The sequence below is a fragment of the Myxine glutinosa genome, chromosome 4 (genome assembly GCF_964187855.1).
Source record: "Myxine glutinosa chromosome 4, kmMyxGlut1.1, whole genome shotgun sequence".
Lineage (NCBI taxonomy): Eukaryota > Metazoa > Chordata > Myxini > Myxiniformes > Myxinidae > Myxine > Myxine glutinosa.
In genome coordinates, this window is record NC_136264.1 from 68,446,730 (window position 1) to 68,467,427 (window position 20,698).

The 20,698-nt window shown below is 43.0% G+C and overlaps 1 protein-coding gene across 3 annotated transcripts in view; it reads left to right on the forward strand.

Annotated features, from left to right (window-relative positions):
- FBXW7 (F-box and WD repeat domain containing 7) overlaps window positions 1-20,698 on the forward strand; it is a 541,360-nt gene that overhangs the window by 424,710 nt on the left and 95,952 nt on the right. For all 3 annotated transcript variants that reach the window (XM_078775834.1, XM_078775836.1, XM_078775835.1), the window contains one exon: window positions 1,349-1,462. In XM_078775834.1, coding sequence (XP_078631960.1) covers window positions 1,349-1,462 — 114 coding nt within the window. The remainder of the gene's footprint in view (window positions 1-1,348; window positions 1,463-20,698) is intronic.

Sequence of the window (20,698 nt, forward strand, 5' to 3'; positions counted from 1 at the left end):
GTAACAACATCATCACTACAGATGTAATGAGTGCTCATTATATGCGTGAAATTCAAACGGATCTCGACATCAGGCTTGTGGAAAAGTTACTGAGATGGTATCGTTTGTGTGGAAGTTGTGTTTTTCGTTGAGAATGACCAATTTCATGCTTCACATTAATTATATTTTAGATTGCAAATGGGTAGTGCGTGTAGAATGTTTTCCAAGGGATAGATTATGGCCTAGGGGGAGGGGAGAGAGAGGTGATGTGAGGAGAGAGGGAGGGTAAAGATATACTGCATATACATCTTTTATGGGGGTGGAAGGGTGGCTTTGACAGGCCCCTCCATTTTGGGGTAGGGGGGGGGAAGGGAAGGAGGAAAAATTTACCCGTGCAAACAGTGCTTTAACCTCAGTGTTGCCCAAGTAAAAAAGGAAATTGTAATACCCTCTGCCACCATCACCAGGTGGCGCAACACGGTACACATTTACATCGAGAATTTACGCCCCTCTTCCGGTCCCCCACACCCCCGCATGAGGCTGCGGCCACATAGCCTATGTTGCCCCCCATACAAAGTTTCATTTGTACCCCGAGTAAAGTATATGTGTTTATAGCTGGAGTACCTGGTGTTGCTTAAGCGAAGCATAAATATTAACATATTTGCAATGAGGGCAAATGTAATGGGAAAGCAATTACATACAAATCAGAATCCATTGCAAATGTCAAATCATCATTTTACCTTTTCGTTGAATGTATGTTGGTGAATGTGCCGTTGATCACGTTTCTGAATTAAGTATGATGACGTTCAGGAAGAAGAAGAAGAAGCCTTACTACCAACTACGACCACTTCTGGAATTGTTTAATTATTTTTGTTCAAATGTCTGGTAAATGTTTTGTATTTATTTATGCAAATGTGTTCTTGTATATAACTGTCATTAATCAAAAAGGCTTAGGCACTATAGAGTGATTTTTTTTTAATCCAAAAAAAGGAACCTCTTTTCTTTTTTTTCTTTTTTTCTTTTTTTCACCTAAAACACTCCCAAGCAGTCACTGATGAACCTCTGAAAATTTGACGAAGACCAACGGCTCTCTTATATAGTAGATTTCTAAAAAAATTCCACTTTGACATTATGGGGTAATATGTGTAGATCAGTGACAAAAAAAACCTCAATTTAACCTATTTTTAAATCGGCCTGTAACACAACATACATATATATATATATATATATATATATATATATATATATATATATATATATATATATATATATATATAATGTTGCAACAACTATCTTAGTGGCTTCAGCACTCTCTTAAAGTAATATGATGGAGATTGTGGTGGTGATTTTTGCGAAATGTCCTTTGCAGGTTTTGAAAGGTCATGATGACCATGTTATCACGTGCCTGCAGTTCTGTGGAAATCGGATTGTCAGTGGTTCCGACGACAACACACTCAAAGTGTGGTCAGCAATCAATGGAAAGGTGAGAGCCGTCTTCACAATCATGCAGATCTTAAATGTTGAGAGCTTTGACCTTGTTTCCTTGAAGCATTGTGCTTCTTTGTTTTAGAAAACATTTGGGCTCAAAACTGCTATTCAACATTGTCCTGAAATCTAGTGCAGTAATTGACTTGAAGGAAATTCAGGAGTTGGACATTAAGTAAACTTAATGAAGCTTAAGCCTTCAATCCAGCCCCTCCCCTCCACCATTATCAATCCCACTAGCCTGTTTGGCTCAAACATCTCCCAAAATGAAGTTACTGGCTGTCGTACAATCAACGTAATGACTGATCATCAGCATAGCTCCTTTTAGGAAGGGTCAAGACCATCATTTGGAAGATAAAGCATGGCTCAGAATCTCAAACTCACCATTGGCCTTTCTATCAACAACAAATATCTCAATTTTGTGTGAATGGACTTGGTGTTGCAAAATTGTTTCTGCCTTTTGTCGGAAAGCTTTTGTTGTTTCTGGTTCCTGGTACTTTGCCAGATGCCCCCCTTCCCCTTCTTTGCCCTTTTAAATGTGAGGATACCTGCATCGGAATTGTCTTTCATGTTTTGTTTATGGTTGGTGTTGCTTTGTTTGTAATATACTAGGGCATGCCCGTACTATATATATGCCCGTACTATATATCTATCTAAAATTATATCCCCCCCCCTCTATTTACATGAAATGGTTTGGTCCATTCGCAACGCCAAAGCGAACGGCGAACGGCTTGCGAGTACAGTGACAATCCCCCCCCCCCTCTATTTACATGAAATGGTTTCGTCCATTCGCAACGACCACAGAACCCCCCCCTCTATTTACATGGAATGGTTTGGTCCATTCGCAACGCCGGCACACGCGATCGTTCGCTGCTCTCTGATTGGTTGAATCGTTTTTTGGACATAGCTCGGTAAGTAATTGTCCGATTAATATGAAACCTTGAAAAGGCACATCCTCGGGTCCCCAGCAATATACCTGGCAAGTTAAAAGTATATCGGACCCGTGGTTGTCGAGAAACAGCGGTCACAGACAGACAAACGTACAAACGTACAGACAGAGATTACTGGAATTATAGATAGATTTACGCATTTTGTTGACTGCCTTCACACATGCTTTTGTGGTTTGCATGTACTCGTGCGACCTCGTTCTTGTGGGCCTCATTTTGTGTCTGTTGCTGTGCTTCCTTCCCCTGCTCTTTGTCTGTTTGCTCCCATGCTTGTTTCCCCAATCTCCCACTGTTGGAACCTTGCCTTTTCTTGCTCCGTTGCCTCACTCCAACGTGAAGCTCAATTTTGTAGAGGAATTAAAAAAAAAAACTTCTCAGGTATCGTCGTCCATCGTGTGTGCGTCAGAGCATGCTTCTTGGAATCCAAGAGATTTGGATCATTATGCCGTCAGGCAAGTGATTTTTTTCAAGTAGCATTTTTTACTTAAGTATTTTTGGTGCCTCCGCCGACGTCGACGAGGTCATGGAGCAGCTGCCTGACCTGCAGTACCCAGATATCTATAATTATCCATTAAACACTTCCGACGATTGCACAAAGGAGGCTATGGAGGCTTATAAGAGCCTGGGTGGCTTACATATATTTTGTGGCCAGCTGGGATCATGGGGTGTAGACTTGGAAGATGCCAGATAAACAGTGGATACTTGTGATGCCCGGAGTAAGTACCAACCAACCCGATGTATGCTTGGAAACACACTGGCTTGTCATAACTTTGTGGGGCTGATTGGCTGTCATGATAGTGCTCTGTCATGTTGTGAATAGGGGAACTTCTATCAACTGGTTACTTATTGGGGTCCCAGCTATTTTATAACCCCATTTGAGCGAACCCTAATTTATGAAATGGTCAATTAGTATTTGTTGTAAAAGTCTACCAACACAAATGAATGGAGAGTGTGCTGGAATGCTGTTTGATTTATAATAACTAGCTGTGCCGGCCTGTCGCTTCGCTGGTGGGTTTAATTTAGAGAAAGGCAACATGCCGTACTTCACAAACAGATTGCATCTATCTGAGTGTCGATGAGAATGAAAATGAAGTGAAATGTGTGAAAAAGGATCTTTTACAACAACTAGTTGTTGTTTCTGCTATCATCATGGCTGTAGTTGTTGTTGTTTGTGTGCTCCTTCTGTGGCGGTTATTCTAAAAGAGTTCCTGCTGTCATACTGAATAAGTCTCAGGCATTGCAAAAAGCAATAGTTATTTGGCCTATAAAGAGTGTGCCGGTCAAGTTTGACCTTCAGGACGGCTGCTAAACAAATGCATGTGACCTTGTGACGTCCCATGAGAAACCTCTTCTGAAAACTGTTTTTGTGGTAATTGATAAAGTCCTTTGTGCAGTCTGTCAATATAGTGTTATTCCTGTAATGTATTTGTTTGCTTGGATTTCGGTTTCTTAATTTTTTTTTCTTTTTGGGTGGGGGAAACGAAATGTCCTGGCTGAAACGTGCTTTTCATGTTCCTCCACAATGTGATTTGCCTTTCAATTTGTTGTCTTATTTTCTCACAATACTGGGCTTTGGGTGTCAGGATTGATGACCCGGAATTGAGGATGTTGAACAGAGAGCATAAACAACAGAATTGGACTCGATATAATGAAGGACATCCTGAAACGAGTTCTCATTTGCATCTCTGTGCTTCGTTGCGAGAATGTCATACGCTCTGCACCTTACCTTTGTATTTTTATATTATTACCTTACCTTTGTTTATTTGTATTTGTACCTTTGTATTTACCCCCTTTACATTTCGCTTCTGAGTTTTCCCAATGAAGTTGTTAAAAAAAAAAGAAGAAGCTTTTTGGCTTTCTGGCTGGACAAAATTCAACCATAGTCTGCAAGTCATAATATTTTGCTCATTTCTTGCTGCGGGACTGTCTGTGCTCGCAAGGTGGTGAAATGCACAATGAGCAAAAGCGATCATGTGCCTTGGTGAGCCACAGGCTCCTTTGGGCAATTGAAGGCCACGTTTAGGGGTGAAATGCAGAAGCTATTTGTACAGTGGAGCAATTTTTCAACCTTTGCAAAACATTGACACCTTTGGCCTGAATGCAACGTTTTGCCCTTTTGTGTGTGTGTGACCACAAAATAAATCTCGCCCAATCTGGGAAGGAATGTTTTTATGGAGTTAACAGAGAGCATACCTCACCAGCTGAAATTTCTCTCATTTGTAAGGTCTAAGGCTCAAGAGGGTCGATGAAACTGCTGAAAGCGTAACTGAGCAAAGGATCTCAAGTAAGTAAATCTGGGAAGGAAGGACAAAATATATATGTTATTTGTAGCAAAGAAGACATGCTTAAATAGTGGATTTTTGTTGTTTTCTTTTGTATAAAAGGTCAAAGTTTGTAGAAGAGTTTGAACACTGAATGTGTTAGTGTTAGCACGATTCTATTATCGATTTATATTGTGCCACTCGATGTCGGATGGCCACCCGAGACTGATGCCAGCTTCCAGCAAGCCTGCCGGCCATGTTTAGTCAATCATTGGTGTGGATAAATAACTGTGTGACGATTTTTAGTTGATTTCACCAAATTATGCCGCAAAATGGTTTACTGCTCCACTCCTAACTGTACTAACAAGCTGAAAAGGTTCAGGGATCAGTTTTCACAGGTATATATATTCTACGCATCGACTTCACTTTCTAGAAACTGGTTGAGCCCGCTGAACTTCCGCACCACAGACGGAGAGGATTAGAGTTGGGGGAGCACTAAGAGAACACACGGCTCTGTGGAACCGCTTTAGAGGGCATTTTTCCCCGCAGGGCAGGGGTTGGCCTTTTTTGGGCACCGTGGTCCCCCTTTTTGAAGCAATGTTTTACGGCCGGATGCCCTTCCTGCCACCAACGCTGTTAGTCACCTCTTGCTACACACAGGGAATTACCAGTGGAACTGATACTCAATTTGCCGACCTCGGAGGGATGACAGGCTGAATCAACCCCCCTGGTGTTAATTCAGCGATCGACCGGGATTCGAACCCAGGATCCTCAGATCCCAAGCCGGCACCCCAACAGCTAAACCAACACCAGGATTACACGGCTCTGTGGGATAAATGGAATTGTCCCTCTGTGGTTAAGTTGTATGTGACTCTTCTGCTTTCAGTTGATTGTCCTTGAAATACTTGTGATTTTCTCTCTTTTCTCGCATTTCAAGAAAGAACTGGATTTAGCGTACTTCAATAGTTTGCAGCATCATCCTGAAGACGGCATTGCTGTCAAATTGTACATCTCGCTAATCACCTTTATATTCAGGTTATCTGCAAATACACCAAGTCGCCCCATGTATGCCAGATATTGGTCCCTTATCACTCCACACTGTGGTATTCCATCTCAGCCACATGGTTCAACCATCTCCACAACAATCCCCAAGAACCGGTCCCAAAATATGCATACAATACATGATAAACAGTTTTCCGTCTCAGGTCGACATGAGTGTTTTCATCACCCTCCACCATTAAAGCGAGACTTGAAAATAAAGAGTTCCCATCACCAAATATCTCCTTCGTGAAAATCTCCAATTGTTCTCCAAAAAAAAATCTCCAAAGCAGTAAATTTCGCCATTTTACCACAAATGGAACTTCCGCACTGCATATTACCGCCACAACAACAACAACAACAATAACGCGATCACTCCGGGAATCATGTAAGAACCCCTGCCCTCCCAATCAGCACCATCACAACACGGTTGTTGAAGAATATAAATCTCAGGCTTGTGGATTTACTTTGTTTCAAAAAGAAAAGTAAGCTTATGATTATTTTATAAATATATTTATTTTCAAAGTGATAACAGAGTTTCAAATTGCAAATTAAACCTTTTCTATGTTTGCAAGACATGCTTGATCAGATTCTATCAGTTATTTGTTTTATAAATGATGTTGATAGGAAAAAGTCATCGATCTATCGCAGAAGTTCCTTTAAATAAGTCGTGTTGATAGGTGGAAAGTGAGCTGAGCCAGATACTGTTACCACGATCAAAACAGGAATGGAAAACGGGAACGGGTCTAGACGGGATTCTAAACATGAACGGGTCAAAACATTGGGCGAGATTTATTTAATGTGCTATGCCCAAAAAGCACAGTCTCGATTGCTCCCGAAAAAATAATAATAATAATAACATGAGTGATGTATAAGCACAGAATGCTGGCTTGATTGCTCGATGCCTCGGAAAAAAACAACTCTGGTTAGGCAATGAAGCCAAAAGAAAACATGGTTCTTGCTTTTGTGCATATATAAAACATCGTGTTTATTTAGCTTTGATAGATTCCAATCCACTGCGCCAATGAAGAAATAATCGTATAGGACGGAGGGCTTGAAGCCTGGGGCCTACACAAACGGTGTGCCTGAAACGCCTGTGATTCCGATGTGCTGCAACCTATGATGCTTTTAATATTTGCTTTTATCTTTTTCACACTGAAGAGAACACATATAGGGAAGACGTCGCAATTTTGAATGTAACACTTCTGAATATATATTGGTCCGAAAGGGCAGCAAAATGCTGAACGTAGGATTTATCACAGGAGGCAAACTGGTACAGGGGAATTTAACCTTACAGACCCTATAATTAGTTAGCACAAAACCACCCTCCTTATGGCGACATGCAAATGCTCTTACCCAGACAGACGGCCTACATGTATACATCGAGATTGCTTTGTGGCATACGGAGCATTCTAAACCTACATGATTCTATCTCGACTACGGTATTTCATTGTTTACTAAACCCCCCCACAAACGTAACAATACGAATGATAGTAGTATGATACTACGACTACTACGTGATCCATATTACACATTATAATGTGAATATCTTTGAGTACATTTATCATTAAAAGTGTAGAGCAATGATGATGTGCAATCAGGACGAGATTCGCGTTTTTTATGTGAAATACATCTGTAAATATAAATTCAGAAGTTTTATTCATACTAATGCACAATATGGATTTTCAAAAGTTAGTGTGTTTGAGGGGTGGGGTGTTCCAATGCCGGATGTTCTCGTGGAGCACCCTTGTACCGGCCCTGGGAACAAATTGAACAATCTGTTACATTTCCATATAAATCAGTGATTGATTGTGAGTTTCTGTTCATCATTTTGTTTTTTTGTAGGCCGACCAGTGGATGTACTAGTAGAAATTGATGGTTTTGTGTTTTCTACATTCACTCGGTGAACTTCGCAGATTTTGTAAATAAACGCGTCTCCATATTCTCTGAGTTATTTTCACCGATTTTGTAATTAAACATGCTTCTCCAAATTCTGAGTGATTTTCGCCAGTTCTGTTGGACGCATTGTGAGCGTACGTGGTCAGACGATTCCTGAAATCCGAAATTAAACGGTGTTCACTTCTGTACCTCCCACAAGGGCTGATTTGACTGAAACGCCACTGAAATGCAAGAAATTCAATGGATATAGCCATAAGCTCATCGTTTTGTTTGATTGACTAAACATGGCCACTGCGTCACCTCCCATGCTGGCGACAGCGAGCCAATGAGCAAGTCCAGGTGATCTGCTATCTCGAGGTATAACATTGCAGTTTTGTGACAAGGAAACAAAATTAATAAAGGAATTGTAGAGAGAGGTGAGGGAACACCAAAAGCTCGGGTAAAGGGACAAAATAGAGTAAGACTTGGATAAACAAGGGAAGTGGGGAGCAAAGAGTGTTGGGGAGGATGCATGGTGTGGGCTGGGCAAGATGAATACAGAAGGAACCTCTCAGGAAAGAAAAATTGGAAATTTGGAAGTGGGCTTGCACGTGGGGGTTAACAAGGGTAGAAAGGATCATGGTTTTGGATGGGGGATGTCCGGAGATTGTGGTGAACAGCTGTCTTGAAGACCTGGGGGGGGAAGGATGAGATTGAAGTGAATGTGAAAGTTGGTTCCACTGGTGGGAAAAAAAGAACGAATGAGTGGAGATGAGCAGTAATCCTGTTTTTTGGGAACTTCAACAGAAGGGGGTTGCCGTTGGACCATGTGTGCCTTGCAGAAACTTGGGGCGGTTACATTACGTTGTGTTGCATAATCAATCGTTATGTTATGCAAATTCCTCAAAAAAAATAGCATTACGTAATTTTTGAACAGCCATATATTGGGGTTAAGCAATCCGTGACGTGACCATTTGACGAATCAGCTCGTTCTCATATAACCGTGGGGAGGGTGACTTCGATAAGAGGTGTAGAGTGAATTGTTTTAATAGTGCATTAAATGTGTGTTTCCCAATCCCGCTGTTCATCTTTTATTTACTTCCGGTAGTTGTTCCCCATAAAACCCACAAAAGGCCATTTATACACGTTAACACATAGCTTGTCCTATCCCTTGGGGAGGGGGATTATTATTCGTATTAATATTGTTTTGCAATAACATTACTTTATGCAATTATCATTGGAGTTATTACTTTTGTAATTACATGCGGTTTTGGAAAAACGCCATGATTAGCTATCTTTACATGGATTTACACCTTTACACTGATTTCACCCAAGATTGAAACCCCCTTTGGAAGGGGGGGCTAATGAAGTTGCTACATCCTCTATCGTGTGACTCTTAGTCCTCCTGTGAAGTTTGGTTGAAATTGGATAAATAACGACCGCATGTATCGTGGTCAGACGGGCACCAAATTGCATATTTTAGTATAATGATAAATATTGTTGCGGATCTCCAACGTCGGCCTCCCCCTTATGAAGGGGGGATTAATCCCCTTGTCTTTTTACTAGCCGACGCGATCCCGGGGCTATCACGTTCCTTCCGGTCGGTGTTAAATCGGGTTGGAAGCCGAATTAGTCTTATTACTTAAGTACTAACACCGGCCGTGAAGCAAGGAAATAACCCCACCCGAACCATGGCGTTAGTGGACACGCCGAGCGATTAGCGAGCCGTGATTCAGGCCGTTAACAGGTACTAAACTCGATTCGAGCAGTTGTCAATCGTGCCACCCCCAATTGAGAAATCACTAAGACGATCGAATTAAGAGGAAAACAGGAAGAACAGGTAATTTATTCACACTTTGTACAAATAAGAAGAGGAAGAAAAGAAGCAATGTACAGGGAAGAGGAAGAAGCAGATACACAGGGCAGCCTTATACAGTCTTATACTTATCCCTGGACACGGGCCCGTTCGCACTCAGACTCACTCACACGGGGTTTGTAGATGGTCGGGTTGAGGGTCCACCAATGGCGTCCACAGCTCGCTCCGGTCCCCGACTCGTACCACGAAGCAGCTGGTGATGGTAGACGGCAGACGGCAGGCGAGATCGCTGCGTGTCGGTGGCGCGGCTCGGACAGTTATTCTGGGGGGAAGGTAGGCTGGCGATTATACTGCGTACGTAATACTTGTACCGGCACCTTTATACGCGCTCCCGGTATTGCTATGTACAATGCGCCACTTCCACAATGATGTCACCAAAGCGCCTTTCCACAAAAGCCCTTCTGCACGAATGCCAATGCTTGGCTTCCCTCACGAGTCCTTTACAACGCTGCAGTCCTTCTCAATACTCGAGCGCCTGCCTCTCCCTTCTCATAACTCGTTCAACAGAGGACCCCGGCTCATAACTTCAGCTCAACACTCAGCGCACGTCCTCCTCATAACTCGCAAGCGTCTCTCCCGTCTCGTAACTCATTCACGAACTTGACGAGCGCCTCTCCCTCCTCATAACTGAGGTGGGGGCCTCGCGCAACGGGTTTTATTGCCACGCCCAGCGAACCCTCTGGAATCTCTAGCCACACCCTGTCAGGCGATGACCCTTGCGCTCTGCCCCCCTTTTCGGGCCTTACCTCGTGGCATTTGGGCTGGTTCGAGCGAAAGCCCAAGGGCAGCAAACGCTACCGGCCGAACGCGAAACAAACCGCGAGGGGCAATTGGGTGCAGACTGGATAGTGCTCAATGGAGTCGATTGGAGGGAGGGTGCACACTGAACGGGGCCTACTCTTATTTGTTTTACACAACGCAGATGCAACTATTGGAAATGGCCTTATCCTAAACACATACTATGAAATAACTAACGTTCTAAGGTGACCTACGTGTTGCTTGTGGCCTAACTATGGAGTGCAACCGTTAACCTTTAATGATGTTACCTGTGTGGGTTCTCAAAACCGCAACTATATTATTATAAACAAGGCTTAGGATCTTTAAAGTGCAAGTGGACATATGATAGAAGGCTGTAATACTAACAGCCGAGTGGTGGGGAATATGCAGAACAGAACAAGCAGTTGGATGAATGAACGGGTAACAAAAGAGGAAAAATGCTGCCTGCAAGAGGAATGGGTGCGAGAAGCGTTAATGAGGGGGGAGGTCATGGGTAAGGATGGATGCTAGTGGGCTGCCTCCTTGTAGCTCTCGAGGGAAGAGTATAATTGGACTGCCTTAAAAGAAGAAGATACTTTCACAAACATGAAAAAAGGAACAGAAGTGTATTGGTGAGCAGTTTTCATGGATGTTTGGAGCATTTGCTACTGAGGGAGTCTGTGGAAGAACATCATGCATCTTGGAAGGGCTGAGGAAGGTTGGATGGGTAAAAGAGCAGGGAAGGAAGACTAGAAGAGAGTTAAATGAAAACAGAGGATAACAACGTGTCTGTGCTGAGAGGAAGACTCCCTCTGTCTTTGATTATTTGTGGGAAATGCCAATGGCATTGGTGTCTGGCGTTTCCAATGAGAGACTTAGGTGGTTTATCTCTCTGGAGGTACAAGATGAGAATATGCAACGAGCATGGATTGAATGACATATCCATGTGTTGGATGATCATCTGATCCTTTCCAGCTATTTCTTTTTCATTTCGACAGTGCTCCAAGACTTTCCTCCAAACTTCCCATATTCTGGACAAAGGCATGGGTGGACATTATGATATTTTACTTGGGCTCTCTGCAACATGACCAAGAGGGTTCAGATGGGAACATAAAACAGGCCGACCCAATGAGAGGGATGCAGCTGCTGGCAGTCTATTATTGGGATGAGGCGTGCATTTTGTAAAAATCTGTCCAGAATCTTGTGAAATCATCTGCACAGTGGTAGAAAGTTTCTGCAAGTAAATTGTAGAGGTCCGTTGTGTAGATGAACAATTAAACTGTTCCAAAAACTTCCTTGAAGGCATTGCATCTTTCATTGGGAGAGGAGTTGAAGGTGTATTTTTGAGAGTTCTGCACTGATTGTATGAATAGAGGAATGCAGGAGTGGTTCAACTCCAATGTTTTGCACATTCCATAATATAAGCCTTTTGTTAAATCCTGGAGCATGTGTTACGTGGTCCTCCCGGTGACTACCTGGTCTCGGTGACCCCCGGACCGTGAGAGGAACTCCGCCAGAAAGATCTATGATTTATACGCTTTCGTAACGCAATCACTATGAATTCCAGTCAATAAGAAACCCCACACCAAGGATCCGGAGTAATCAATAGTATATTCCCCAAGCAATCAACAACCATCAACAATCAATCACCAATATTACTAAGATGGCCATCTTATATATGTGTGTCCCCTTTCCCCACTCACGACCCCTTGGGTACTCACAACCCCTTGGGTCACTGTCCCTCACAATGTCTCTGGGCCCCTCCAGACCAAGATGAAGGTCGGCTTCTCCGCACACGGGCGGTTGAACGAACCCCGGGCGGACGTGCTCCAAACGTGCACGTCGCGTACCGGGGACAGCTGCTGCAGCGCACACCTCCTTGCCAAGCAACGGGGCAAAACCAAGCGCGGCTTGCAACGCGCGCGAGGCCCAAGGTGCGACCCATACGCGTCCTTGTAGACGGTGAGGCGAACTGTGCCGGATGCTTGGTTCCGTGCACGAACCGACGGCGACTTGACGTATAAATGGGTAATAACCCCGCGCAGGTAACTCCTTTCGCCAGACGGGCTTTCAAAACGCAGCGTTCCCCACGCTGCTCAATGTCGACACCGCTCGCGTCGGAGCTGGGCGAGGAAGAGGAAGAAGATCGTCGCTTCTCCAGGAACTCGTGTCTTTTTCCTTCCGTTTCCGGTCTCCTTTTCCCCAGAAGGGCTCCTGACCCTTTAATCACAACAACCTTTAATCGACTACACATTAATAAGCAAAGACCGGAATAGTAGTAATTCACATAAATCCGTAACACTCCCCCCCTTCCAGAAAGAAAGTTTGAACCCAGCGAAAACTTTCTTTGCCGGCCAACTTTGATAAACAAATCAGATAACTCACACCCCCAAATCATCAGTTCCCCCCGGGCACAGTTATCACTTAAAAATAAAGCAACAAAATTTCACACAATCCCCTAGATTAATTCCCTCTGGACCAAGCGTCAACCACTTCTAGTTTCTCTTGAATGACGGTTAAGAGGTGGTGACCAAAACCCCCAAATTTAAACCTCTCGATAGCACTTTTTCGGGAGGCCCAGCTGAGTATTCCCTACATGGACGCCTGAAGGAATGTGGAGTTCACGGTTAGTCCGGGGAGGAAAGTTCATTACATGGACGCCTTTAAGAACGTGGAGTTCACGGTTAGTCCGTGCATGAAAGTTCACTACCTGGACGCCTTTAAGAACGTGGCGTTCACGGTTAGTCTGTGTAGGAGCCCCGGCTCGGCGGCTCCCCCGTATATAGTGCTTCAACTTCTCCAGACTCCGAACAGTTACGGTGGGACCCCTTGTCCCAGCCGTTACCTGACTGGCGGTCTCCTTCTCGGCCAGTGCTCTGACATTCATTCTTTCGGGAGGTGCCGTAACTCTGGGAGCCTCCATAGTAATATCGGCTGCTGCCAACCCCAAAACTACTGCCAAGTTGTCCTCTTCTGTAGACCTCTCGACGCCTATGAAATGCCTTCCCTACTGTTATGGTCCGACCCTCCAAATCCTTGCCATTCCAATTCTTCTCTGCCTCTCTGGCGTCTCTTGTGCTTGCAAACGTGACAAAGCCGAACCCTCTTGACCGTTGCGTTTCCCTGTCTTTTACCACCCGCACTTCCACCAGCGGCCCATATCTGTTGAAGACAGAGGTCAGAACTTCTTCCTCTGTGTTGAAGTTCAGTCCCCCTACAAATAACTTGGAACTTGTGTCGCCATCCCGAGCGGGGCTGGTGTTATTTCCCCTGCGGGGCTCTTTGCCCACCCTCGGGTTACCATAAATTTGCCGCCCGGCCAAATCATTCCCGATAATCACAGATACTCCCTCTACAGGAAGCGTGGCTTGTAAACCGACGGTGACCGGTCCTGACACCAAATCGGATTCCAAATGGATGACATGAAGTGGGGCACTAACACAGCCACCAATCCCTCGTAACCGAACACTATCACCAGTTGCGGTACTCTTTGACAATGGCAAAATGCCTTCAAGCATTAAGGATTGATGGGCTCCTGTGTCCCTCAAAACCCTAACCGGTCTTGGGTTAGTCAAGTCTCCCTTGAGTGAGACCAACCCCTCATAAATAAATGGTTGGTAACTCTTCTGTGGGCGATTTCTTACGCTTGCCATCGCATTCGGAGTGGTAATAGTCGGACTCCGCTCTGGGTTTTCCCTTTTCATGAGGTAACAACTGGACATCAAGTGTCCAGGTTTCTTACAAAAAGCGCAAGTAGGCCCGGAGGAAAAACTCGTGGTCTGCCTCGGGCCCCCCGGGAAATAAGTTTGTCTTGGGCCCGTAGCCCTCTGATTTCGAACAGTTGGGGTATCCGCGTTGTCCCCATAATCCTCTCGAGGCCGCCGCCATGTATTGTCGTTCTCCGCACCGGGTGTTCCATAACTCCCCTGCTGAAGTCTCGGCGAGGAGCTAGGTGTGTGGACCCCTATCCGGTGTGTTAAGGCATAATCATCTGCCATGGTGGCTGCGTCCCACAACTTTGGTACTTTCTTTTCCTGCAGGTACACTTTGATGTCCTCGTGGACACACTGTTGAAATTCCTCCACCAGCATCAGGTCACGCAATGCTTCGAAGTCGTTCCCGACTCCTTTCGACTCACACCACCGATCAAACATGTTTTCTTTCACTCTGGCAAACTCCACATGGGTCTCACTCTCCCTCTTCCTGGCATTCCTGAATTTTTGCCGGTAAGCTTCAGGAACCAACGCATAGGCTTTGAGGATGTGCTTCTTCAATACCTCATAATCTGCACATTGGTCCATTGGTAGCGCCGAATAAATCTCTTGAGCTTTACCCACCAGCACACTTTGCACTAGTATGGTCCAGGCCTCCTCCGGCCAGTTTAACTGTCGAGCCACTTTCTCAAAGTGTGGAAAAAATTGAGTGACTTCCTTTTCACTGAAGGGTGGAACCAGCCTCACATGTCTGCCCACCTCCCAGGTGTTCTGGCTAGGTGTCGACCCCGTCAGCAAGGGTGGTACCTCTCCCCGTTCTCTCATTAAATCCAGCTCCTTGAATTTAATTTCTTGCTGAAGCGCCATGTCACGTTCCTTCAACTCCCTTTCGGCTTTTCTCTCCTCTGCTTCGAGTTCCCTGGCAGCTCTCCTCTCCTCTGCTTTTCTCCCTTCTAACCTTTCCTGGAGTTCTCGTTCCACTCTCCTTTCCTCTGCTTGTTTCTCTTCTCTCCTCTCTTCTGCTTTCCTTTCTTCTTTTGCTCTTTCCTTTTCTGCTTTCCTTTCTTCTTCTGCTCTTTCCTTTTCTGCTTTCCTTTCTTCTTCTTCTGCTCTTTCCTTTTCTGCTTTCCTTTCTTCTTCTGCTCTTTCCTTTTCTGCTTTCCTTTCTTCTTCTGCTCTTTCCTTTTCTGCTTTCCTTTCTTCTTCTTTTAACCTTTCCTGGAGTTCTCGTTCCACTCTCCTTTCCTCTGCTTGTTTCTCTTCTCTCCTCTCTTCTGCTTTCCTTTCCTCTTCTTTGATCCGTTCCTGGCTCCGTAATTGCAACTCCAGTTTCCGGAGCTCAACGTCTTCTGGTTCTTCGGGTAGCCACTCCCAGGCTAACTCGTCCCATGTTCCTAATCCCACCATAGACTGTATCACCGTGGTCTGCAACTCTGCCTTCCTCAAATTAGTTCGGACCTCCAAGTTAAAATGTTTGGCCAATTTCAAGAGGTCCGCTTTTAGTAACGCTCGGAACTGTGCCTCACTAGGGGTTACCGCAAAGTTCTGTGCCACAAACGCCATGGTGACTACTGGTAACACCTGTTAACCTTCACCCCAGAAATTTCCAACAAAGAAAAGCAACAGTATTACTATTATTGCTATTGTTTTTTTTGTTGTTGTTGTTGTTGTTGTTGTTGTTTTGTCGACAGAGCAAAACAATTTTAGGAACGTTGGAAAAGTTCCCACTCTTGGGAATTCTTTCCCGGACTAAAATTTAGAAAATTTTATAGATCCCGGACGTAGACCCAATTGTGAATCCGCAAATCGTAATTTGGACGAGCCCCCAATTTCTGTTACGTGGTCCTCCCGGTGACTACCTGGTCTCGGTGACCCCCGGACCGTGAGAGGAACTCCGCCAGAAAGATCTATGATTTATACGCTTTCGTAACGCAATCACTATGAATTCCAGTCAATAAGAAACCCCACACCAAGGATCCGGAGTAATCAATAGTATATTCCCCAAGCAATCAACAATCAATCACCAATATTACTAAGATGGCCATCTTATATATGTGTGTCCCCTTTCCCCACTCACGACCCCTTGGGTACTCACGACCCCTTGGGTCACTGTCCCTCACAATGTCTCTGGGCCCCTCCAGACCAAGATGAAGGTCGGCTTCTCCGCACACGGGCGGTTGAACGAACCCCGGGCGGACGTGCTCCAAACGTGCACGTCGCGTACCGGGGACAGCTGCTGCAGCGCACACCTCCTTGCCAAGCAACGGGGCAAAACCAAGCGCGGCTTGCAACGCGCGCGAGGCCCAAGGTGCGACCCATACGCGTCCTTGTAGACGGTGAGGCGAACTGTGCCGAACGCTTGGTTCCGTGCATGAACCCACGGCGACTTGACGTATAAATGGGTAATTACCCCGCGCAGGTAACTCCTTTCGCCAGACGGGCTTTCAAAACGCAGCGTTCCCCACGCTGCTCAATGTCGACACCGCTCGCGTCGGAGCTGGGCGAGGAAGAGGAAGAAGATCGTCGCTTCTCCAGGACCTCGTGTCTTTTTCCTTCCGTTTCCGGTCTCCTTTTCCCCAGAAGGGCTCCTGACCCTTTAATCACAACAACCTTTAATCGACTACACATTAATAAGCAAAGACCGGAATAGTAATTCACATAAATCCGTAACACATGTTACATTGTTACAACTCCAGATATTTCTTAATTGGTCAACAGCTGTTGATAAAAACATTTTTGAATTGGTCAATCGATGTTCATACAGTATTTGCAACTTGAATAGAGAATTTGCTCCTCAACCTCCCTCCAATAACACCATGTTTTCTCTCAAAATGTGTGTCACACCCCTTGTGGAAAACATCTGCACTGCACATCACGGTACCATAAGAAATTGGGAGCCCATATTGCAAGAGGATCATAAGGAATTGCATCGCAATGTGCTCTCAACTTCGTCAACAAATGTTACATTTTCGGGTCGTGCATATGTGCGTCCGTGCGTGAGTTCATGCCTGCGTGTGCAGATTTTCATTACCGTGATAACTTGTGAACCACTCAACCAATTTTGACCAAACTTGGCAAAAGTTTGAACAGTCACATAAAGATCAACTGATTATATTTTGGATTCCAAAGGTCATTGGTCTATGGTCATGTGACCTTTAATTAAAAAATATTTGTTGCCACAATAACTTGCAGACCAGTCCACAGAACAGATTTCAACCAAACTTGGCCACAAGTATGGATACGAACTGCAATGCAAAGATGATCTGATTCAATTTCAGGTTCAATGGGTCAAAGGTCATGTGCCCTTTGAAAATCATTTTGTACACCATAACTCATCTTAGAAATATCTGATATTATCTCTCGTCTACTTATCTCTCATTTCATGGACATAACTTACTCCTACTCATCAATCCAAAAGTGCAAAAGTGCCTGGAATCGTGCATTTATTTAATTGTTTTTTTGTTTTTGTTAATTTGCTCCTGAAATGTTGCCGAGCCTCCCGCAACATTTCTCCCATCATTCCCCATCCACTTCCTCCCTCCACCCGCTTTTTAGAACCGCACTTAACTGCTACCTCTTTCCGTTTACCACATCCATGAATAGATTTTTTGTTTTGAGTTTTATTTTCTGCACATCGACAATAATTAACCTTATTTATATGTATTCTTATCCTCTTGGTAAGTGTGACGTAACGCGCACGTCATAATTTTGCTTCCGGGTCCAAACACAAAACCACTGGAGCCAAACACCAGCTGGACTCAGTGAGAAAAGTGCTCGGTCATGCCGCAGTGTTGCTTTCCTGAGTGTGTAAAACTGTAAATAGATCAGAAACAAACCAAGAACTGTCTTTCTACCGATTTCCTGCTCATGAAAAACAAAGGCTGAAGTGGCAACATACTACTGCAACATACTACATACTACTACTACAACATACTACTACTACAACAAACTACATACTACTACTACAACATACTACATACTACTGCAACATACTACTACTACAACATACTACTACAACAAACTACTACTACAACATCCTACATACTACTACTACAACATACTACTACTACAATAAACTACATACTACTACTACAACATACTACATACTACTGCAACATACTACATACTACTACTACAACATACTACTACTACAACAAACTACTACTACAACATACTACATACTACTACTACAACAAACTACATACTACTACGACAACAAACTACATACTACTACAACATACTACTACATACAACATACTACTACTACAACATACTACATACTACTACTACAACAAACTACATACTACTACTACAACAAACTACTACTACAACAAACTACATACTACTGCAACATACTACTACTACTGCAACATACTACATACTACTACTACATACTACATACTACTACTACAACATACGACTACTACAACAAACTACATACTACTACTACAACAAACTACATATTACTACTACAACATACTACATACTACTGCAACATACTACATACTACTACTACAACATACTACTACTACAACAAACTACATACTACTACTACAACAAACTACATACTACGACTACAACAAACTACATACTACTACAACATACTACTACTACTGCAACATACTACATACTACTACTACATACTACTACTACAACATACTACTAATACAACAAACTACATACTACTACTACAACATACTACTACTACAACATACTACTACTACAACATACTACATACTACTGCAACATACTACATACTACTACTACAACAAACTACATACTACTACTACAACATACTACATACTACTGCAACATACTACATACTACTACTACTACAACATACTACTACTACAACAAACTACATACTACTACGACAACAAACTACATACTACTACAACATACTACTACTACTGCAACATACTACATACTACTACTACATACAACATACTACTACTGCAACATACTACATACTACTACTACATACTACATACTACTACTACAACATACTACTACTACAACAAACTACATACTACTACTACAACAAACTACATACTACTACAACATACTACATACTACTGCAACATACTACATACTACTACTACAACATACTACATACTACTACTACAACATACTACTACTACAACAAACTACATACTACTACTACAACATACTACTACTACAACAAACTACATACTACTACTACAACAAACTACATACTACTGCAACATACTACATACTACTACTACAACATACTACATACTACTGCTACAACATACTACTACTACAACAAACTACATACTACTACTACAACAAACTACATACTACTACAACATACTACTACTACTGCAACATACTACATACTACTACTACATACAACATACTACTACTGCAACATACTACATACTACTACTACAACAAACTACATACTACTACTACAACAAACTACATACTACTACTACAACAAACTACATACTACTACTACAACATACTACATACTACTACAACATACTACTGCAACATACTACATACTACTACAACATACTACTACTACTACTGCAACATACTACATACTACATACTACTACAACATACTACTACTACTGCAACATACCACATACTACTACAACATACTACTACTACTACTACTACAACATACTATTACTACAACATACTACTGCTACTGCAACATACCACATACTACATACTACATACTACTACTACTACTACTACAACATACTATTACTACAACATACTACTACTGCTACATACTACTACTACTACTACATACTACTACTACTACTACAACATACTATTACTACAACATACTACGACTGCTACTACAACATACTACGACTACAACATACTACGACTACAACATACTAATACTACCACAACATACTACGACTACAACATACTACTACTACATACTACATACTACGATGACAACTTGGCACAACTACTACTACTACTACTACTACCACTACATACGACCACAACATATTACTACAACCTACATACATACTACCACAACATACTACTACTACTTACATACATACTACTTACATACATACTACCTACATACATACTACCTACATACATACTACCTACATACATAATACCTACATACTTACTACCTACATACATAATAGCTACATACCACTAATACCACTACATAATACTACTTACATACTTGCTACATAATACTTACTACCTACATACATACTACCTACATACATACTACCTACATACATACTACCTACATACATACTACCGACATAAATACTACCGACATACATACTTCTTACATTCTTACTACCTACATTCTTACTACCTACATACGTACTACCTACATACTTACTACCTACATACATATTACCTACATACATACTACTACCACTACATGCATACTACCTACATACATACTACCTCCATACAACTACTACCACTACATACATACTACCTCCATACTACTACTACCACTGCATACATACTACCTTCATACATACTACCTCCATACTACAATTACCACAACATACATACGACCGACATACATACTACCAAGATACATATTAGCTGCATACAACTACATACTTACTACTAACATACTACCACTACATACTTACTATCTACATACTTACTATCTACATACTTACTATCTACATACTTACTACCTTCATACCACATAAGCCTGGTGTTGGCTTCGCGGTTAGGGTGCCGACTTGGGATCCCAGGATCCTGGGTTCGAATCCCGGTCGATCGCTTAATT